Below are 14658 nucleotides of genomic sequence, written 5' to 3'. Positions count from 1 at the left end.
TTGTAACATCCAAGGATGTCTTTGGACATTTCCAAATGTTCCCTGAGGGGGTAAAATGACACCTGGTTGAGAATCACCAGGGAAGGGTTTATGTTACAAAAAATTCGGAACTTCTTTTATATTAAAATTCCAGATGCCTAGGACTACTTCACTCTGTGGGGCAAAGACCATGCCTAAACCATGCCAGACAGAGGACTCTATCCTATTTCTAAAAAGAAGTCTGCCAAGGCATTCCAACCCTAAACCTCCTACAACAACCCATCCCGAAGCTTAACCACAAACTCCATTCTCCCAAGTGATTCTGTATGTGTATCTGTGACACAGTAGTGATTAGCTGGGGGATTGTGTTGTAGAAGCAGAAGCTATAAAGGGGATTTAAAGAATCAAAATTGGTGACTTGACAGCTGCTACTGAAATGTGCGGATCTGAAGCGTTACAGCCACACGTTCTATTACAATACAGTATAAAGCGATGAAGGCGATGATGTTTCTAACCTGTTGTACCTTTAGAAGACGATATTAATTTGACCAAATTATACCCAAAATAATACAAGGAAAATGCGCTTCTTTTCTTAAATTATTCCTTTGTTCTGTGTGAGACTGGCCAAAAGCTATAGACAAAAATTGTGAGGAACTACCATTATTTTCAAGTGCAAGGACACGAAGTGCCTACTCATACTCAAGTTACTCTCAGTCAGTGTCAGATTTCGGAAAGGCACTTCAGCGAGAGATTTTCAAATGGTTAATACTGAAATTACAATGATTACTAGATACGATAATCCAACAGTTTCCCTATCAGTGAGAAAATTCATTAGGATACATTACCAGAAACCTAATTCATTTACCAGTTTTTGAAACAAAGCCTTAATCTCTAAGATCTGCTAAATAATCGTATTAAGAATGAAAACCCCATGTTCTGTGTTAGAATAAATGACATAAATACAGCATCTGATACAACCTGTTGGGTTATTCCTTCAAAATGATCTTTCTTCCTGGTAGATAATATTGTTTTTTGTTTTTAAGGTTTTCAGCAAAATTTTTTCTGAAAGGAATGTAGTTGGTTTCTTTTTTAAAATTACACTTTTTATGCATTTGAGCACATTTTAAAGATACCTCCGCCCATGCAGTGAATCTGATTGGGATAAAATCAAACCACCTACATCAAAAATCTAGAGCATGATAAGGAAAGAAAGAAAGAAATATAGGAAGAACGAAAATAAATGTCAAATGAACAACTCTTAGAAGGACTGACATTCCATGTTATGTTAGTATACTGCCAAAATCTTCTAGCTGTAATCAAAATTTTCCTTGCTTATAGGACACATGTAGTTTTGATCAGGAGTTCCTTAGAGAAATGGAAAATGATGATGGGGAAATAAAGAAGTGGGCCAAGAAGAAATTCTAGTATAATAATAGTTGATATTTCTCTAAGCTTTCACTCTAATATCTCAAAGCAGGAGGTGGGAGAAGATAAAATTTGCAAGTAAATCATTTGCTATTCACTGAAGATGTGCTGAAATTTGAGATAGTTTGATTTACACATTCAAACTTGGCAGATGATATAAAAAGGCCAATTCCATCTCCATCATTTGCCTCTTGTTAACAGATAGGCTAACTGACTACAGTGTCTCTACCACCAGGACTCACTAAATAGGTATTTTTCAAGGATATCAGAGACCATAACTTCTGGAATATTTTAAGTTGTCAGAATAGAATGTAAGTCACCTTTTCTATGTCTCTAGTGGTTGAAAAAAAAAGAGGAGAGTTCACAGAATTCCAGAAAGTACTATTTCCTATTGCAGAGCAGAGAAAGACACATGAACCTGGGTGTTAGGAGAAGAACAAGGGGCAATTTTGAGATGAAGAGTGGTGACACAAGTACTATGAAGGATCACTGGATTTGTCAGACACTTTTGCATTTGTAGGATTACAGCTTCATTCATTTTTTTTTTTTTAAGATTTTTTATTTATTTATTCGACAGAGATAGAGACAGCCAGCGAGAGAGGGAACACAAGCTGGGGGAGTGGGAGAGGAAGAAGCAGGCTCCCAGCGGAGGAGCCTGACGTGGGGCTCGATCCCATAACGCCAGGATCACGCCCTGAGCCGAAGGCAGACGCTTAACCGCTGTGCCACCCAGGCGCCCCTACAGCTTCATTCATTTTTAAAGTTATATGACTGCACGAGGGACGGTCCCATCTTGCTGCATCTCAAACCTAACTCATGATCTCCATATAATGCTTGACTTAAGTTCCTAGGTGGATTCTGGGCTGTGGGAGTTTCTGAGGCTGGAAAAGGTCAGATGAACTGCTTCCTCCAAGATAAAGGGACACAGTAGGATGGATGAGTGTAGGCAATGGGCAGAGTGGACACTTCAGTAATGAAACAAGATAATGTTCTACAGCTCAGCAATTTTCAACTGAGTGAGGCAATGGGGCATCAATGGGAGGTTGGGAGGTGTGGAATTACAGCTAAACCACTGAAAACTGGGAATCTGATCTATACAGAAACCCTATGGTTGCTGTGACTAGCGGAGTGTATGGGAAACAGGAACTCTTTCCTTTGGGTGTGGCACCACGGGTCAAAGCTGTCACCAGGGACAGAAGCCGGTAGGGGAAGTGGAAATGCACACGGGAGATACGGGCCACCTACTCTCAGTCTACTGCCTGTCACTCTGCCCCCTGCAGTATATTCTTCAAAACTACAGACAACAAGTAAATGACAAGGATCCACCATAGCTGAAACTGTACAACTCAAATACAGTATGTATTTACATCCGAAGGAAGCTAACATTGTCATAAAGAAAGCACAGAATAAAACACCATAAACGGAAGAACAATGGCAAGGAAAAGTCGCAACGGCTTACAAAGGTGATCTGTTAGGTCTTTGATTTCAGAAACAAGATAACTATAAGAATAATGGGTGTATACCATTTTTACATTCATTACAGAGTCCTTGTATACAGGCACAGAAAGACGGGGAATGAGATTTCGTAAACTAGCTGTGTCGTCCCCAGCACCATGTGAATCAGCCTTACCAAGCGTTCGTGTGGATGCAGGCTACAGTAGCTGCTAGACTGTGGAATATGAGAAGAACTGCCCAGCATTCCTCCGTAGCCAGGCTGATTCATCCCACTGGAGGAGCTCCAAGGGTCACTGCTGTGATGGCCATCTGTAAAGGACAAAGAAAACCATGACTTTTCGGAGGCATTCAGCCTTGCCCTACAGAATAGGGTTTTTTCATATACTTGAAAATGGCTGCCCGTTGTGTATTCATCTTTGTGCTGTTTTGCTGATTACATCAGAAGACAGTCATCCTTCTTTTTTCCCAAGTGGTTCTATATTGCCAAACAAATGTAAATATTTACCATAGGCAGCGTTCTCAGTAAAAATTTGCTATAAAAGAACAGAACACACTTCTATGTAGAATTATGTCAAGTCGGCCAGGTAAACAACACTAAAGAAAACATTTCTTACAAGTCCCCTGACCTCCTTTTCTATGAAAACTAACAGTTAAATTGTTCCTAAATTTTGTGTTGAAAATAAAGTACTTAACACATTATAGAGTTGACAAGTTTACAAGTTTTAAATGCAGATAAGAAGATAAGAATGAAAAAGAACATCTCAGATTTAAAAGATCAAATTTCCCTTTTATCACATACATGGTAGAGTTAAAGTTGAAATTACATTATAATTTATAGGGAACACGAGTCTCAGATACACAGTTCTGAATTTTCTTTTCTAACTTTCATTTTTTGCTGCATAGTTCTGCAGTGACCTTAAGCCTTCAGTAGCAATTGAAAGGGTGCACGCATATCATAAGGTAGATATTACACTAGAGACAATGTTAAGAGGTTCTGGATTTTAGAAAACTAGTAGTTAAAAAGAGGTTTTAAATGAGAGGGACATTATATGAAGTACCTTTCAATATTAAGTTAATCTTTTGTGAACGCCGTATTAAAAATATTTTTACAGATTCTTTTTCTTCCTTGGGTCTATTGGCCTAGAAGTTACTATCAGGGATTGCTGATGTTTGCTTTGGGTTTCTCAAAACGAAGGTGGTTGGTGGGGGTGGGGTGGGTGGGAATGTATGTCGCTGCTGAATTCAAATTTTCCGTTCTTTCAGTAGTTGAACAGAAGTTACTGAGCGCCAGATGAATACCCGGCTATCAGCTGGGTGTTCACAGTCCAGGAGGTACTGCCTCCTTGAAAATAAGATGATTTTCACCGTATATGTTACATAATAAAGGCCTTTTGAAAATTAAGGCAATAGGCAAGTTAATCCAATACTACATACCACAAAGCTTTTTTTTTTTCACTGAGCTTTTAAATCCAGAAGTTAGAATTCCAAAAACTGGAATAGTTTCAGGACAGGGAGGAATGATCAATAGATTTCTTAAAAAAAAAAAAAGAAAATCCTATCTGTGATTTTGACAACTTCAGAGTTTTAATTAGAAGATGGAAATTCAAGTGAAAAATGAGAGGTCACATGGTAATGAGTTTAAAATATGCTCCTGACAGTCTCCTGACAGTCTAACCCAAATTGTATGTTTTTTTAAGACCTGAATCCTCAGGGCACCATGCACTCATCACTGAAGGGAGTCGATGTGAGACAGGATCACCAGGTACTGTTTCTGTGATCCTAATGGGAAGACACAGGACTTTCTAAAAGTTATTATTCATGCACTTAAGATTTAGCCTTCATGTTGTGGAAGTTTAGATGTCACCCTAAATTCAAAGATGAAGTTAAGGCCCTAACATTTCAAATAGATGGTATCTATGACAAATAAATTGAGAATAGATATCATTGAACGAGAGTCTCCTGAAACATTCTGACAACATGATGCACTATATGGAAATACATTTAGGATTTGTTAACACAGAACACTCTACCCAATGCAGACTTATAAAAATACATACTTTACATAAATTATGCTTTTCACAGTAAATTAATATTTATCACATCCCATGATCTTGGCATAATGTTGTTTTGAAAGAATAGAATTAGATGTGTGCAAATTAATTGTGCTCATCATAAATGTCAACTCAGTTTATTTATTTTTTTTTTTTTTGCTTTTTTGGGTATTCATATGCAGAAAAGCAAGTTCGTTCCCCATATTCTACGTGGTCTGCCATGGAGAAGAGCCTACTGTTTTCTGTTTTAATCCGCCTGACCTCCCATGTGGTGTGCACAGTTTAAGCAAGCACCTTCCTGAAGGCAGATAGAAGAAATCTATCCTGTCAATTTTCTCAGTGAAAATCTGCTTTGAGTGATGAATCCTTGAATTGACCATCTCGATAAGCACCGGCAGCATAGTTGCTCTGACTGGTCGCAGAAGAGGGGAGCGGATGCCCAAGTGACTGCTGTTTACAGCTGAAAGGGATGAGCCTTTTGTCAAGGCCCAGGATGCCCTCAAATGACATATCCTGCTGGGTCCCTTTGTGAGGTACACCTAGGACGGGTCACAAAGATAAAGGACCCTTATGATCATGAGCTCTATTATGCGTGGAACAAATTCTCTCCGTTCCTGCGAGACCCATTTGATTCAATGTTATAGATTTTCCATGGAATTTCACATGCAAACTAGCAACCTGAAAAAGCTAATACTCTGAAGGGCAAGACAATAAGTCCCTTTTAATCAGAATGACTTCGAGTATGTCCACTGCAAGCTAAGTGAGACACCAAGCTGCTCCCTGGTTCCTTGCTGCTCCAAGGGTCCTCCCCCCAACACAACACGGCCCTTCCTAGAACAGCACGAAGAGGAAATCCCATGGCACTTTGCCAAGGCGCAGTCAAAAAAGGTTTTCACACCCAGGCAAAAAGAGTTAAAAGTTCTGCGTACAGGTACAGGAGTTCTTGGAAAATTCCATGTCTAAATTTCAGACTGTTAACTTGGCAACAAGATGATGATATTTTGACAGTAAGTGCCCCAGGCCTATCAGGGATGAAGCCTTCGGTGCACGCTCTGGACAGTATGTTCTTAAATGCAGCTGGTGTCATTCTAACTATTTCGGTCTTTTCCAAGCAGCAGAAAGGAACCGTGCTATCAGGGGCAAGACTGGAAGCTCAGGGGGACACACCCATGTACATTTCATTAAATAAACTGCACAATTAAAAGAATAAATATACTTCACCTACTAGGAAACTGTAATTTTCTCAATTTGTCTGGGACAAAAGCTGGGTCTTTAAATCAATTAGCATGTTGGGGTGGAGCTTTCGCTGTGTAATGAAATAATATTCTAGTCTTGAGATATGTTGCTTCATCTTAAATGGGGCTCTTGTTCCTACCTATAAATTAATAAGTGGCTAAACTTTCTATATGAAGTTATACATAAGGACAATTTGTTCCCAGTTGGCTAAATCCAGGATGCTCAAAATACATGCTGAACCAAAACACTTCTAAAAATACACACACGTTCTTCTTGGGGAGAGAAGAAGCTGAAATGATCTGTCATGGAAGACCATCCCCCAAGACGCGTCAGTTCTAAGTGAAGTCAACCAGTTTAATCTTAACTCAGCATTGCTCAAGGGGCTTTGATTTAAAAAAATAAGTCTTAGTCAAGTTTTAATTAATTGATGAATTTTTAATGAATTCAATTCCTAAGAAGAGCATGACCTTCCATATTCTCCACTTGACTACTATTCCATTTCTTGAGTCTGAGATCAGCAGTCTTTTGCCCCATATATGACCTGAAAAGACCCAGGGAGATTCTGCCCAGTGGATTTCCCCGCAGAAGTGGCAGCATCTTACCCTGCATGAAGAAGGAGCTAGGGAAAGTGCTGGCTGCTGGTTTCGAGGAAGGGTAGCCTGGCGAGTCCCTATTGTAGTCGGCAGTGCTTGCTGATGGAGCATAAACCTGAGGAAGGAGAGACAATTTAGTTTTCCTTGCTGCATTGACCAAAGCACCTCAAGGTCCATTACTTGACAAGAAGCAGGCGCAAAATGCTAAATTTCCATGTCCATTCCAAATCTGATCAAACCCTAGAACACTGCCCCTTTCAGAATACAGAAAAACAAAAAACAACAACAAAAATGCTGAGTAGATTTGTGTGACTGGAAAACCAGGGGCGGGGGATATTTTCCAGTCGCAGGCAAGAATATTGTGAATTATGTCTAGTTAAATATATTACATAATACCCATGGGGTTGTCCTGTGCAAGCATCTTTTTTTTTTTTTAAAACATAGATGGCCCCTGAGCTCATGAAAGGCGCAAACAGAAGGGCACGCATCAACCTTCTCCCTTTTAACTCTACCTTTCAATTAAAATGTTCACTTCTGAGAGAAAGAGACAGAGACAGAGAAAACGAATGCACTATCCAGACCACAGAAAGTGACAAATACATCTTGGAATATTAAATTCCCGTAGTGTCAGCTTTTTGCAGAGATGCATGAAAAAGACCATTAAAAGCCCAGATCTACATAGACCACCAACAATCAGTATGTACACAGGAAGAGGGGGGAGTACTCCTTTATAATTCCTATTATATTTGTGTGTGTGCAATAAACTTTAAAAAGTATGCCAAAATCCTAATTTACTGAACATTTGTTCACTAATACTCATGAGACTTGGGGAACCAGTCCTCTATAAAAATAGCCTGTGTATTTTCTTGTTTATGTTTCCTCTAAAGAAGGCAGCATAGTAGAAAAGCATAAATTCATAAGGTATAGTTTAACTTTAATTGGTTTCCCCCCTTGCCTTTTCTGCTAAATATAATTTTTTCAAATCCCTATTTTCTTTTGCTCCAAAAGTTCCTCTCTCCAGATGGTCGGAGAGACTGAAACACTGTCATCCTCTTGATGAAAATGGATACCTTCCTGCCTCCATTTTGAAGCAGGCAGCGGCTCACAAAATTGGCAGTGAGCCTACAGTGATATTCACAGGTCACAGTAAAAGAAAGAGAAATTCACCAATAAAAAGGCAACTGCAGAGTTACCAAAAAATACTCCCATTTTTTTTTTACAGTGCACATCGAATAAACACCCTAAGAAAAATTATATAATTGCTCTCAGAACACCAAGAATCACAAACTAAGCATTAATACAAGGTTTAGGATTTCACAAAGGATAGGTCCACAGAGACAGATGTGGGAAAATATGCATACACATACATACATCAAATAAATGCTACATATGCCCCACAGTGCCCTTGAAAATTGGGAGGTCCTGGAGACTGAACAAAACAAAAACAAACCAGAAGAACCCAGGCACACATTAGAAAACAAGGATTTTTCTTCAGTCATGGAGGGATATAAGCCCCGAATTTCGTGGGCTATATTTCATTTCATTTTTTTAATTCTCCTCGTATTTTAAATATATAAATGTCTATTTGCTCCTTTTCCCATAGGGCTTACAATAAGGAAGACATCTTTTTAAGCATCTTTAAGAGACAAAGAATAAACCTTAAGCCAGGAATCTCCAAACAAATCAATACCCTTAAAGTTTTGTCATGCAAAACCCAGTATTTTCTTGAAAACTATACAACTAATAAACAGTTAGTTAGGGAAATACTACTGAATGTATTTAGAGAAGGTCTTGAGAGTAGGCTAAAAACATGAAAGAAACATTACTGTCTAGAAAAAGGGGAAATTGAAAATTAGATTATCTCATTCTAATGACAGAATGAGCGCAATACAGCTACTACAATATATCTATGGTCCAGGCCATTAGCCTGACAGCTAGTTGGCCAGTTGGTATTAACACAAGCTGAGTGTACTATGTGTTATCCCCATATTTCGGAAATCAGCATATTTACTATAAAGCTGAAAATAAACTCTGACCCATATTATAAAATCATTTTATATTTTAAAACAATTGAAATAAGTTGTTTTAGGATAATGTTTAGTTTAATTTTAATTATACTCTACTATGTTATCTTTAAACATGTATATTATTATGTCAATATCATTTAATGGCACCTAACAAGGTTCACCTTTTCCCTCCTGATGTGGGCAGAATTAGTTGATATTTCTTACAAGAGATAAGGACAAATCTTTGGTAATTGTGCCCACATACAAGGAGGCTATTGGACTATGAATTATGATCAAACTCAAAGATCTGAGAATAAGATCACTTATCCCAAATTCGTAAGTACCACTGGCATAACAAGTATCTGCGGGGTTACAAAGTTTTTAGGATATATTATACTATATGATTTCTATTTTTCTGGTGTTATGGTCAAATGAAGACTCTTTAGGTAAGATGAAAGTCTTGTTAAAAAAAATGGACCACTGTTTATAGAAAAAAGGCAATTCCTGCATATTTTATAAATTTTTTTTATACTGTAAATTTATAGATCAGGTAAAATGTTCTTCTCTTTCCATTTATGTACTTCATCTTTCCCACTTCAAAAGTTACTTGTAAGGTAAGCACCCTACAGAATTATTTATGTAAATAAACCACGCACAGAACTATTATACTTTTTTTGTAAGATTTTATTTTTAAGAAATCTCTACACCTAACATGGGACTCGAACTCACAACCCCGAGATCAAGAGTCGCATGCTCTGCCAACTGAGCCAGCCAGGCACCGCTATCCTTTTTTAAAGTAGAAGGAATTAAACAATTTATTTAGGTCAGCTCCACCCCACCCCACCCCCACATTTTGATTATAAGGAATTCAAACATGGAATGGGCAAAGCAACCGCTCAAGATGTGCAACTGGCCCAACACACACAACCATCAATTGCTCTTTATTTTAGGTTACTTTCTTTAAACATGGTGGCAGAGGTGTAAGATGACATTTACAAAAACAGATTGATCATAACGTGCATACTTCAGTTTATCCTTAATGTTTTCATCTTTAATAACACGGATGACCAGGAAGCTGTTCCATTATTTTTACCTCAGTCACCTATTTTGCCAATTTCTCAATCAAAAGACTCCAATGGGCTTCAATAATGTATTTAATAGAGACACTAAATTGCATAAGAAAAGTTCACATCCGATTAATTTTAATTATTACTATTTTAGGTAACTGGAAAGATGACTTAAGATTTGTTCAGTAAAATAGTTTTTTATTTAACAGAACAATGACAAACCACCCCAGATAGCTTCAAATAGTTGGAGTCATTTTAATGACTAACACTACAAAATCAGTCCAGTGAAAAATGAAATAAAAATCCCAAACTCTAGTTCAGTGTATTGAAGTGACTCCACCTATGAAACATGAGGAAAAGTCTAAAGGGAAACGAAAATCTACACTTAGGTTTTCTCTGATAAGGTAGCTTAGATCAAGGTGACTTTTGGCATTCTGATTCCTCTCACAAGAGAAACCCAAGAAGGGTGAAATTTCTGTTGCAAAATTGGAAATGGGGAAACTTGGACAAAGCTCGTAGGCTACATACAGCTCTTGTACTGAACTGTTTGTTGAATAAAAGCTTCATGGGGAACTAAGAGCAGAGTATAGTTTATGGCCAAATTTAGCACCATTATCTTTTCTCTTACATTTCTGAATTAAAAAACAAAATCATACATATAGAAATTCTGAGTTTAACCAATCTCTCCAGATAACACTAAACACCCTGAACTGATAAAAAATACATATATATATATATATTTTCATTTTACATATTTGGTTTTTGTTGTAATTTGAGAAGTATTGCTGTATTACATCAGCTGTTCCAACCAATGTTCCTGATTATCCTTTGCTCAGTCATCAAAGAAATAATACGATACCTTCTTTTAAATAGAATCTCCAGCTATTAGAAAAGAAGAAAACCAAGCAAACGGGCAAAATGAAGGGAGCAGAATGCATATCCTCCTTTCCCCCCTTGATGTTCTCATTTTTATCTGTTTTGGCAGAGCAGTTTCACTTATGAAGATTTAAAAAATAACGACGAACCATTTGTTTAGGGCCGCTTGTGGAATAGCTTTTGTGCTAGGAGCTCTACACACATTACTTCTGATTTTCCCAAGGGTCATACGAGACGGTCACGATGAACGGCATCATGCGTACTTCCCAGGGCTGAAGTATAGTTGAGAGATCAATTGTATTGGCCCAGACTATCTTGGCTGTGACTGCAAGTTCCACCATTCATCAATCAGACAACCTTGGACCTGTTTCTTTAACCTCTCCGGTCTCCAGATTCCTACCTGTAAGATGGGAATGGCGCAGCCTGCTATGGAAAGTTCTTATGAGAATAAAATGGTATGCTGTGCGTGAAACAACTAGAAGAGTACCTGGCACATATCGAGCATGCAAAAAACGTCAGATAACAGGGTTAATGTTGTATTGCTATTTTTTTAATGATCTGAGCAAATGTGACTCAGGAAGGTTAAGCCACCTTTTCTACATTAACAATCAGGTGGTAAAGGCAGGATTTAAATGGGTCATCAAAGTCTATATTCTTTCCATTAAAAAAAAAAATTCTTGCTCTTAAAAGGCCCCAAAAGGGGTATTTTAAACTATCAACACAAGGTTATACTTTGACCACGGTTTATGGAAATATTCTTATGGGGGTTTCATAATCACCTTTTAAGAAAGCAAAATGTGATAAGGCACATTCATAGTAAAATCGATCTGTATTAATGTCACTTGCTTCCTGAAGTGGGAAGCTAAGCTCTAAGGGGAGACAGAGAAGTGGCTACAGAGCACGTGTCATGAGGTGTGTAACTGCGTGGGGCTGAGTGATAACTACTAGGTTGTACAATGCACCTTTAACATTCCTTACCATTACTACCCCTTTGTGATTCTCCAAGTACCGTCTGAATATAGAATTTATGAAAAGAAGCAGTTCAGACTAACAGGAACACTGTAGTCGAGGCTTTCAGACTCTTAAAAAGAGAGTTGCTGTATGCTCCATGATGGGTCGAAAATAACAAAGCAGAATTACACCTCCAATGCCCAAGTGCTAGCAAGGCTCACTGAGTAGTCTAGACCTTGGAAGATTTTACAAATACTCTAAACTATGACAGCAAAACACTCAAATGCCAAGTGTTCACAACGCTAGGCATATGCTCTGATGCTTCTCAGCATCTAATGGGGAAAGTGCTTGGAAGTGGGTCAGCTCACTACTCCGGCAATGGGGCTGGACCCTCAATTCTTAAAATATTGTTTGAAAGACATGGGTCCCAGTAAGAGAAAAGAAAGGCTCAGGGGCAGTGACACCTTCTTATTCAGAAGAGTTAATACGGACACTAATTGTACCATGTGACCTAATTGTACCACGTGAAGTTAAACGTATATCGCTAACTGACCCATAAAGCAAGGGGAAGACGTACTTAAAAGAGGCAATCTTCAGAGAGTACAGAAAAAGACTTGGCGTAATAACAGAAATTACCCAGCTCCGGAGCCAGACCAACTGGGTTCAAATTCCAGCTCTCTCACAATTAATTGTGAGCTGGTTGGTGATGTTGCGAGTCTTAGTTTTTTCACTTGTGAAACGAGGTTATTCTTTTTTGTAAGCATTGGAGATAATATCTGTCAAGCATGATTCTTAATCTGTTGTAGGCACTCAGTAAACGGTAGTATCATTCACATCTTGTAAGTGCTAGTCACAGCTTATAGCTATTTTTAAAGTGTCTAGAATGGGGCTATCCAATACAGTAGCCATTAGTAATAGGTAGTTATTTGAATTAAGCTTAATTAAAATTACACAAAGTTAAATATCCATTCCCTCAGTCACACTAGACACATTAGCCAAGGGCTCAATAGCCATACATGGCCACAGGCCACTGTACTGGATAGCACCAACATAGAAATTTCCCACTGCAGCAGAAAGTTCTGTTGGAAGCACTAGCCTAGAGTCATTGTTGCCTGTGAAGAGTCCTACTGGGCCATGTGTGTCACCCTCTGTTAGACCAGCTTTGACAACGTCAGTGCATTTAAGACTTGATATTCCCTTTAGGCTGCAAAAGCAAGAACTCTTTTGGTGGACTGGCTGGAGAGGCAATTTCTAGGTATTCCTAGTCCCTAGCATAGAGTTGGTGTTAATAAATGTTGATGCTACTGAAGGGTAGGACATTTAGGTTTTAGCTTTATTTATTATGTTTAGAGTTCCTTGTACTACGATGTATTTTTTAAAGTCCTTTTATAACCATCTGCCAAAATTCCTGCAAATTGTACCAAGTGGAACATGAGGCAAGAGTATCTGTGACTCTAGGTTTCTGGATGTGTAGGAAGCAAAGAAATTCTTCCACTGCAATTTTGTCCTTGGCCCCCAGTGTCTTTGGCAAAGGAATTATAGTTAGACATGGTGTGATCACTTTTTCTAGACGATAAAAGTTGAACAGATGTTTAAGTTTTTCTGATCATGTGTTTTCACATTATTGGTAATTGGGTCCCTCTATTCTACTCTCACTTCATTTTTATTACTTTTTCTTTTCTTTTTTTAATCTTTTTTTTATACGACTTCTTTACAGATGCTCCTTTCTCTTTTCGTGCTACTTTTCCACCTGCTGCCTCTGTCCTGCCTGTTGGCGTCGTATTTTTAAAGCTCAAATGCTTTCAACCTTATTTTACACATGAGCAAAGGAAGAGGTTAATGGACTTACCCAAGGGCCTGGACAGAGCCCAGGGCCCCTGACTTTGTACCCAGTCCTCTTGGCACTCTCCTTTCTAAAGTCTTTTTTAACTTTATAACTTAAATATTCTAATGGGCAGTAAAATGGCATAAAAGATTAATAAACAGATTCAAGTAACAGAGTTGAGTAAGTTATTATAAGGTTTAAAGGCAGTTAATAATGCTCAAGGGCATATAACAGTCGGGCAGTAAATAATCCAAGAGTGCAAAAAACCAAAACCAACAGCAAACTCCGGGAACAAAAATTATTCACCTGGCATATTCTCAGTACAGTAGATATATCAAGTCAAGGAATGTTTACTAATGGCAGAAAAACCCTACTTCACTTCCAGGTGATGGTTAAAGGCCAATTTGCATTTTTGTCACATAAATAGGATATCTACTTAGAGATAACACATAAATGTCTGCAGTATACTGACAAACTGATGGATATTTAATTATAAATGGAAAATTTCAAAGGTTGTAGGCTATTGAAATCGTGAAGCTTTTATGACCATCTAAATCACCTGAAGCTTTCATAGGAATTAACCAAATAGTTCTAAATGCCCTAAAATAACTCTTGGTAAGAAGAGGGTTTTTTCCCCAGAAACTATCTTTATTGGTAGTCTGAAAAAAAAAATCACAATTATCTAAACATGTATAAAATGTACCATTAGTGTATATGATATTCCTATTTTTTCCACTAACAAGAAATGACCTGTCTTCACTCTGCCATACTCAACACAAAAAGAATGTGTGTGATCTTCTTAAAAGAAATTCCTTGAGTATATTATATATATATATTTAATATTTCATTTATTTATTTTGAGAGAGAGAGAGAGAGAGAACATGCACGTGTGCACATGTGTGCAAGCGGGGGTGAGGGAGGGGCAGAGGAAGAAGGAGAGAGAGAATCGTAAGCAGGCTCCACACACACTGCGCAGAGCCTGATGCGGGGCTCGATCTCACGACCCTGAGATCATGACCTGAGCTGCAGTCAAGAGTCAGACCTTCACCGACCGAGCCACCCGGGTGCCGCGAGTATGTAATATATTTAGACCACAGGTCACTTTGAACACACATCCATATACCGCATCACAAACATCACGTATAATTTTTCCACTCTCCTAAATATCAGCTGAGTTTTGATGATCTGTTCATG

The 14658-nt window shown here is 38.2% G+C and overlaps 1 protein-coding gene across 19 annotated transcripts in view; it reads right to left on the bottom strand.

Annotated features, from left to right (window-relative positions):
- The window catches only part of TCF4 (transcription factor 4), a 348341-nt gene that overhangs the window by 49008 nt on the left and 284675 nt on the right, over positions 1–14658 (bottom strand). For all 19 annotated transcript variants that reach the window (XM_045790146.2, XM_045790153.2, XM_045790147.2 and 16 more), the window contains 2 exons: positions 6749–6854; positions 3035–3168 (listed from right to left, as the gene is read on the bottom strand). In XM_045790146.2, coding sequence (XP_045646102.1) covers positions 3035–3168; positions 6749–6854 — 240 coding nt within the window. The remainder of the gene's footprint in view (positions 1–3034; positions 3169–6748; positions 6855–14658) is intronic.

Source organism: Ursus americanus, chromosome 19 (assembly GCF_024610735.1).
Source record: "Ursus americanus isolate L20-20 chromosome 19, mUrsAme1.1.p, whole genome shotgun sequence".
NCBI lineage: Eukaryota > Metazoa > Chordata > Mammalia > Carnivora > Ursidae > Ursus > Ursus americanus.
This window is presented reverse-complemented; position numbering and strand designations above follow the sequence as displayed.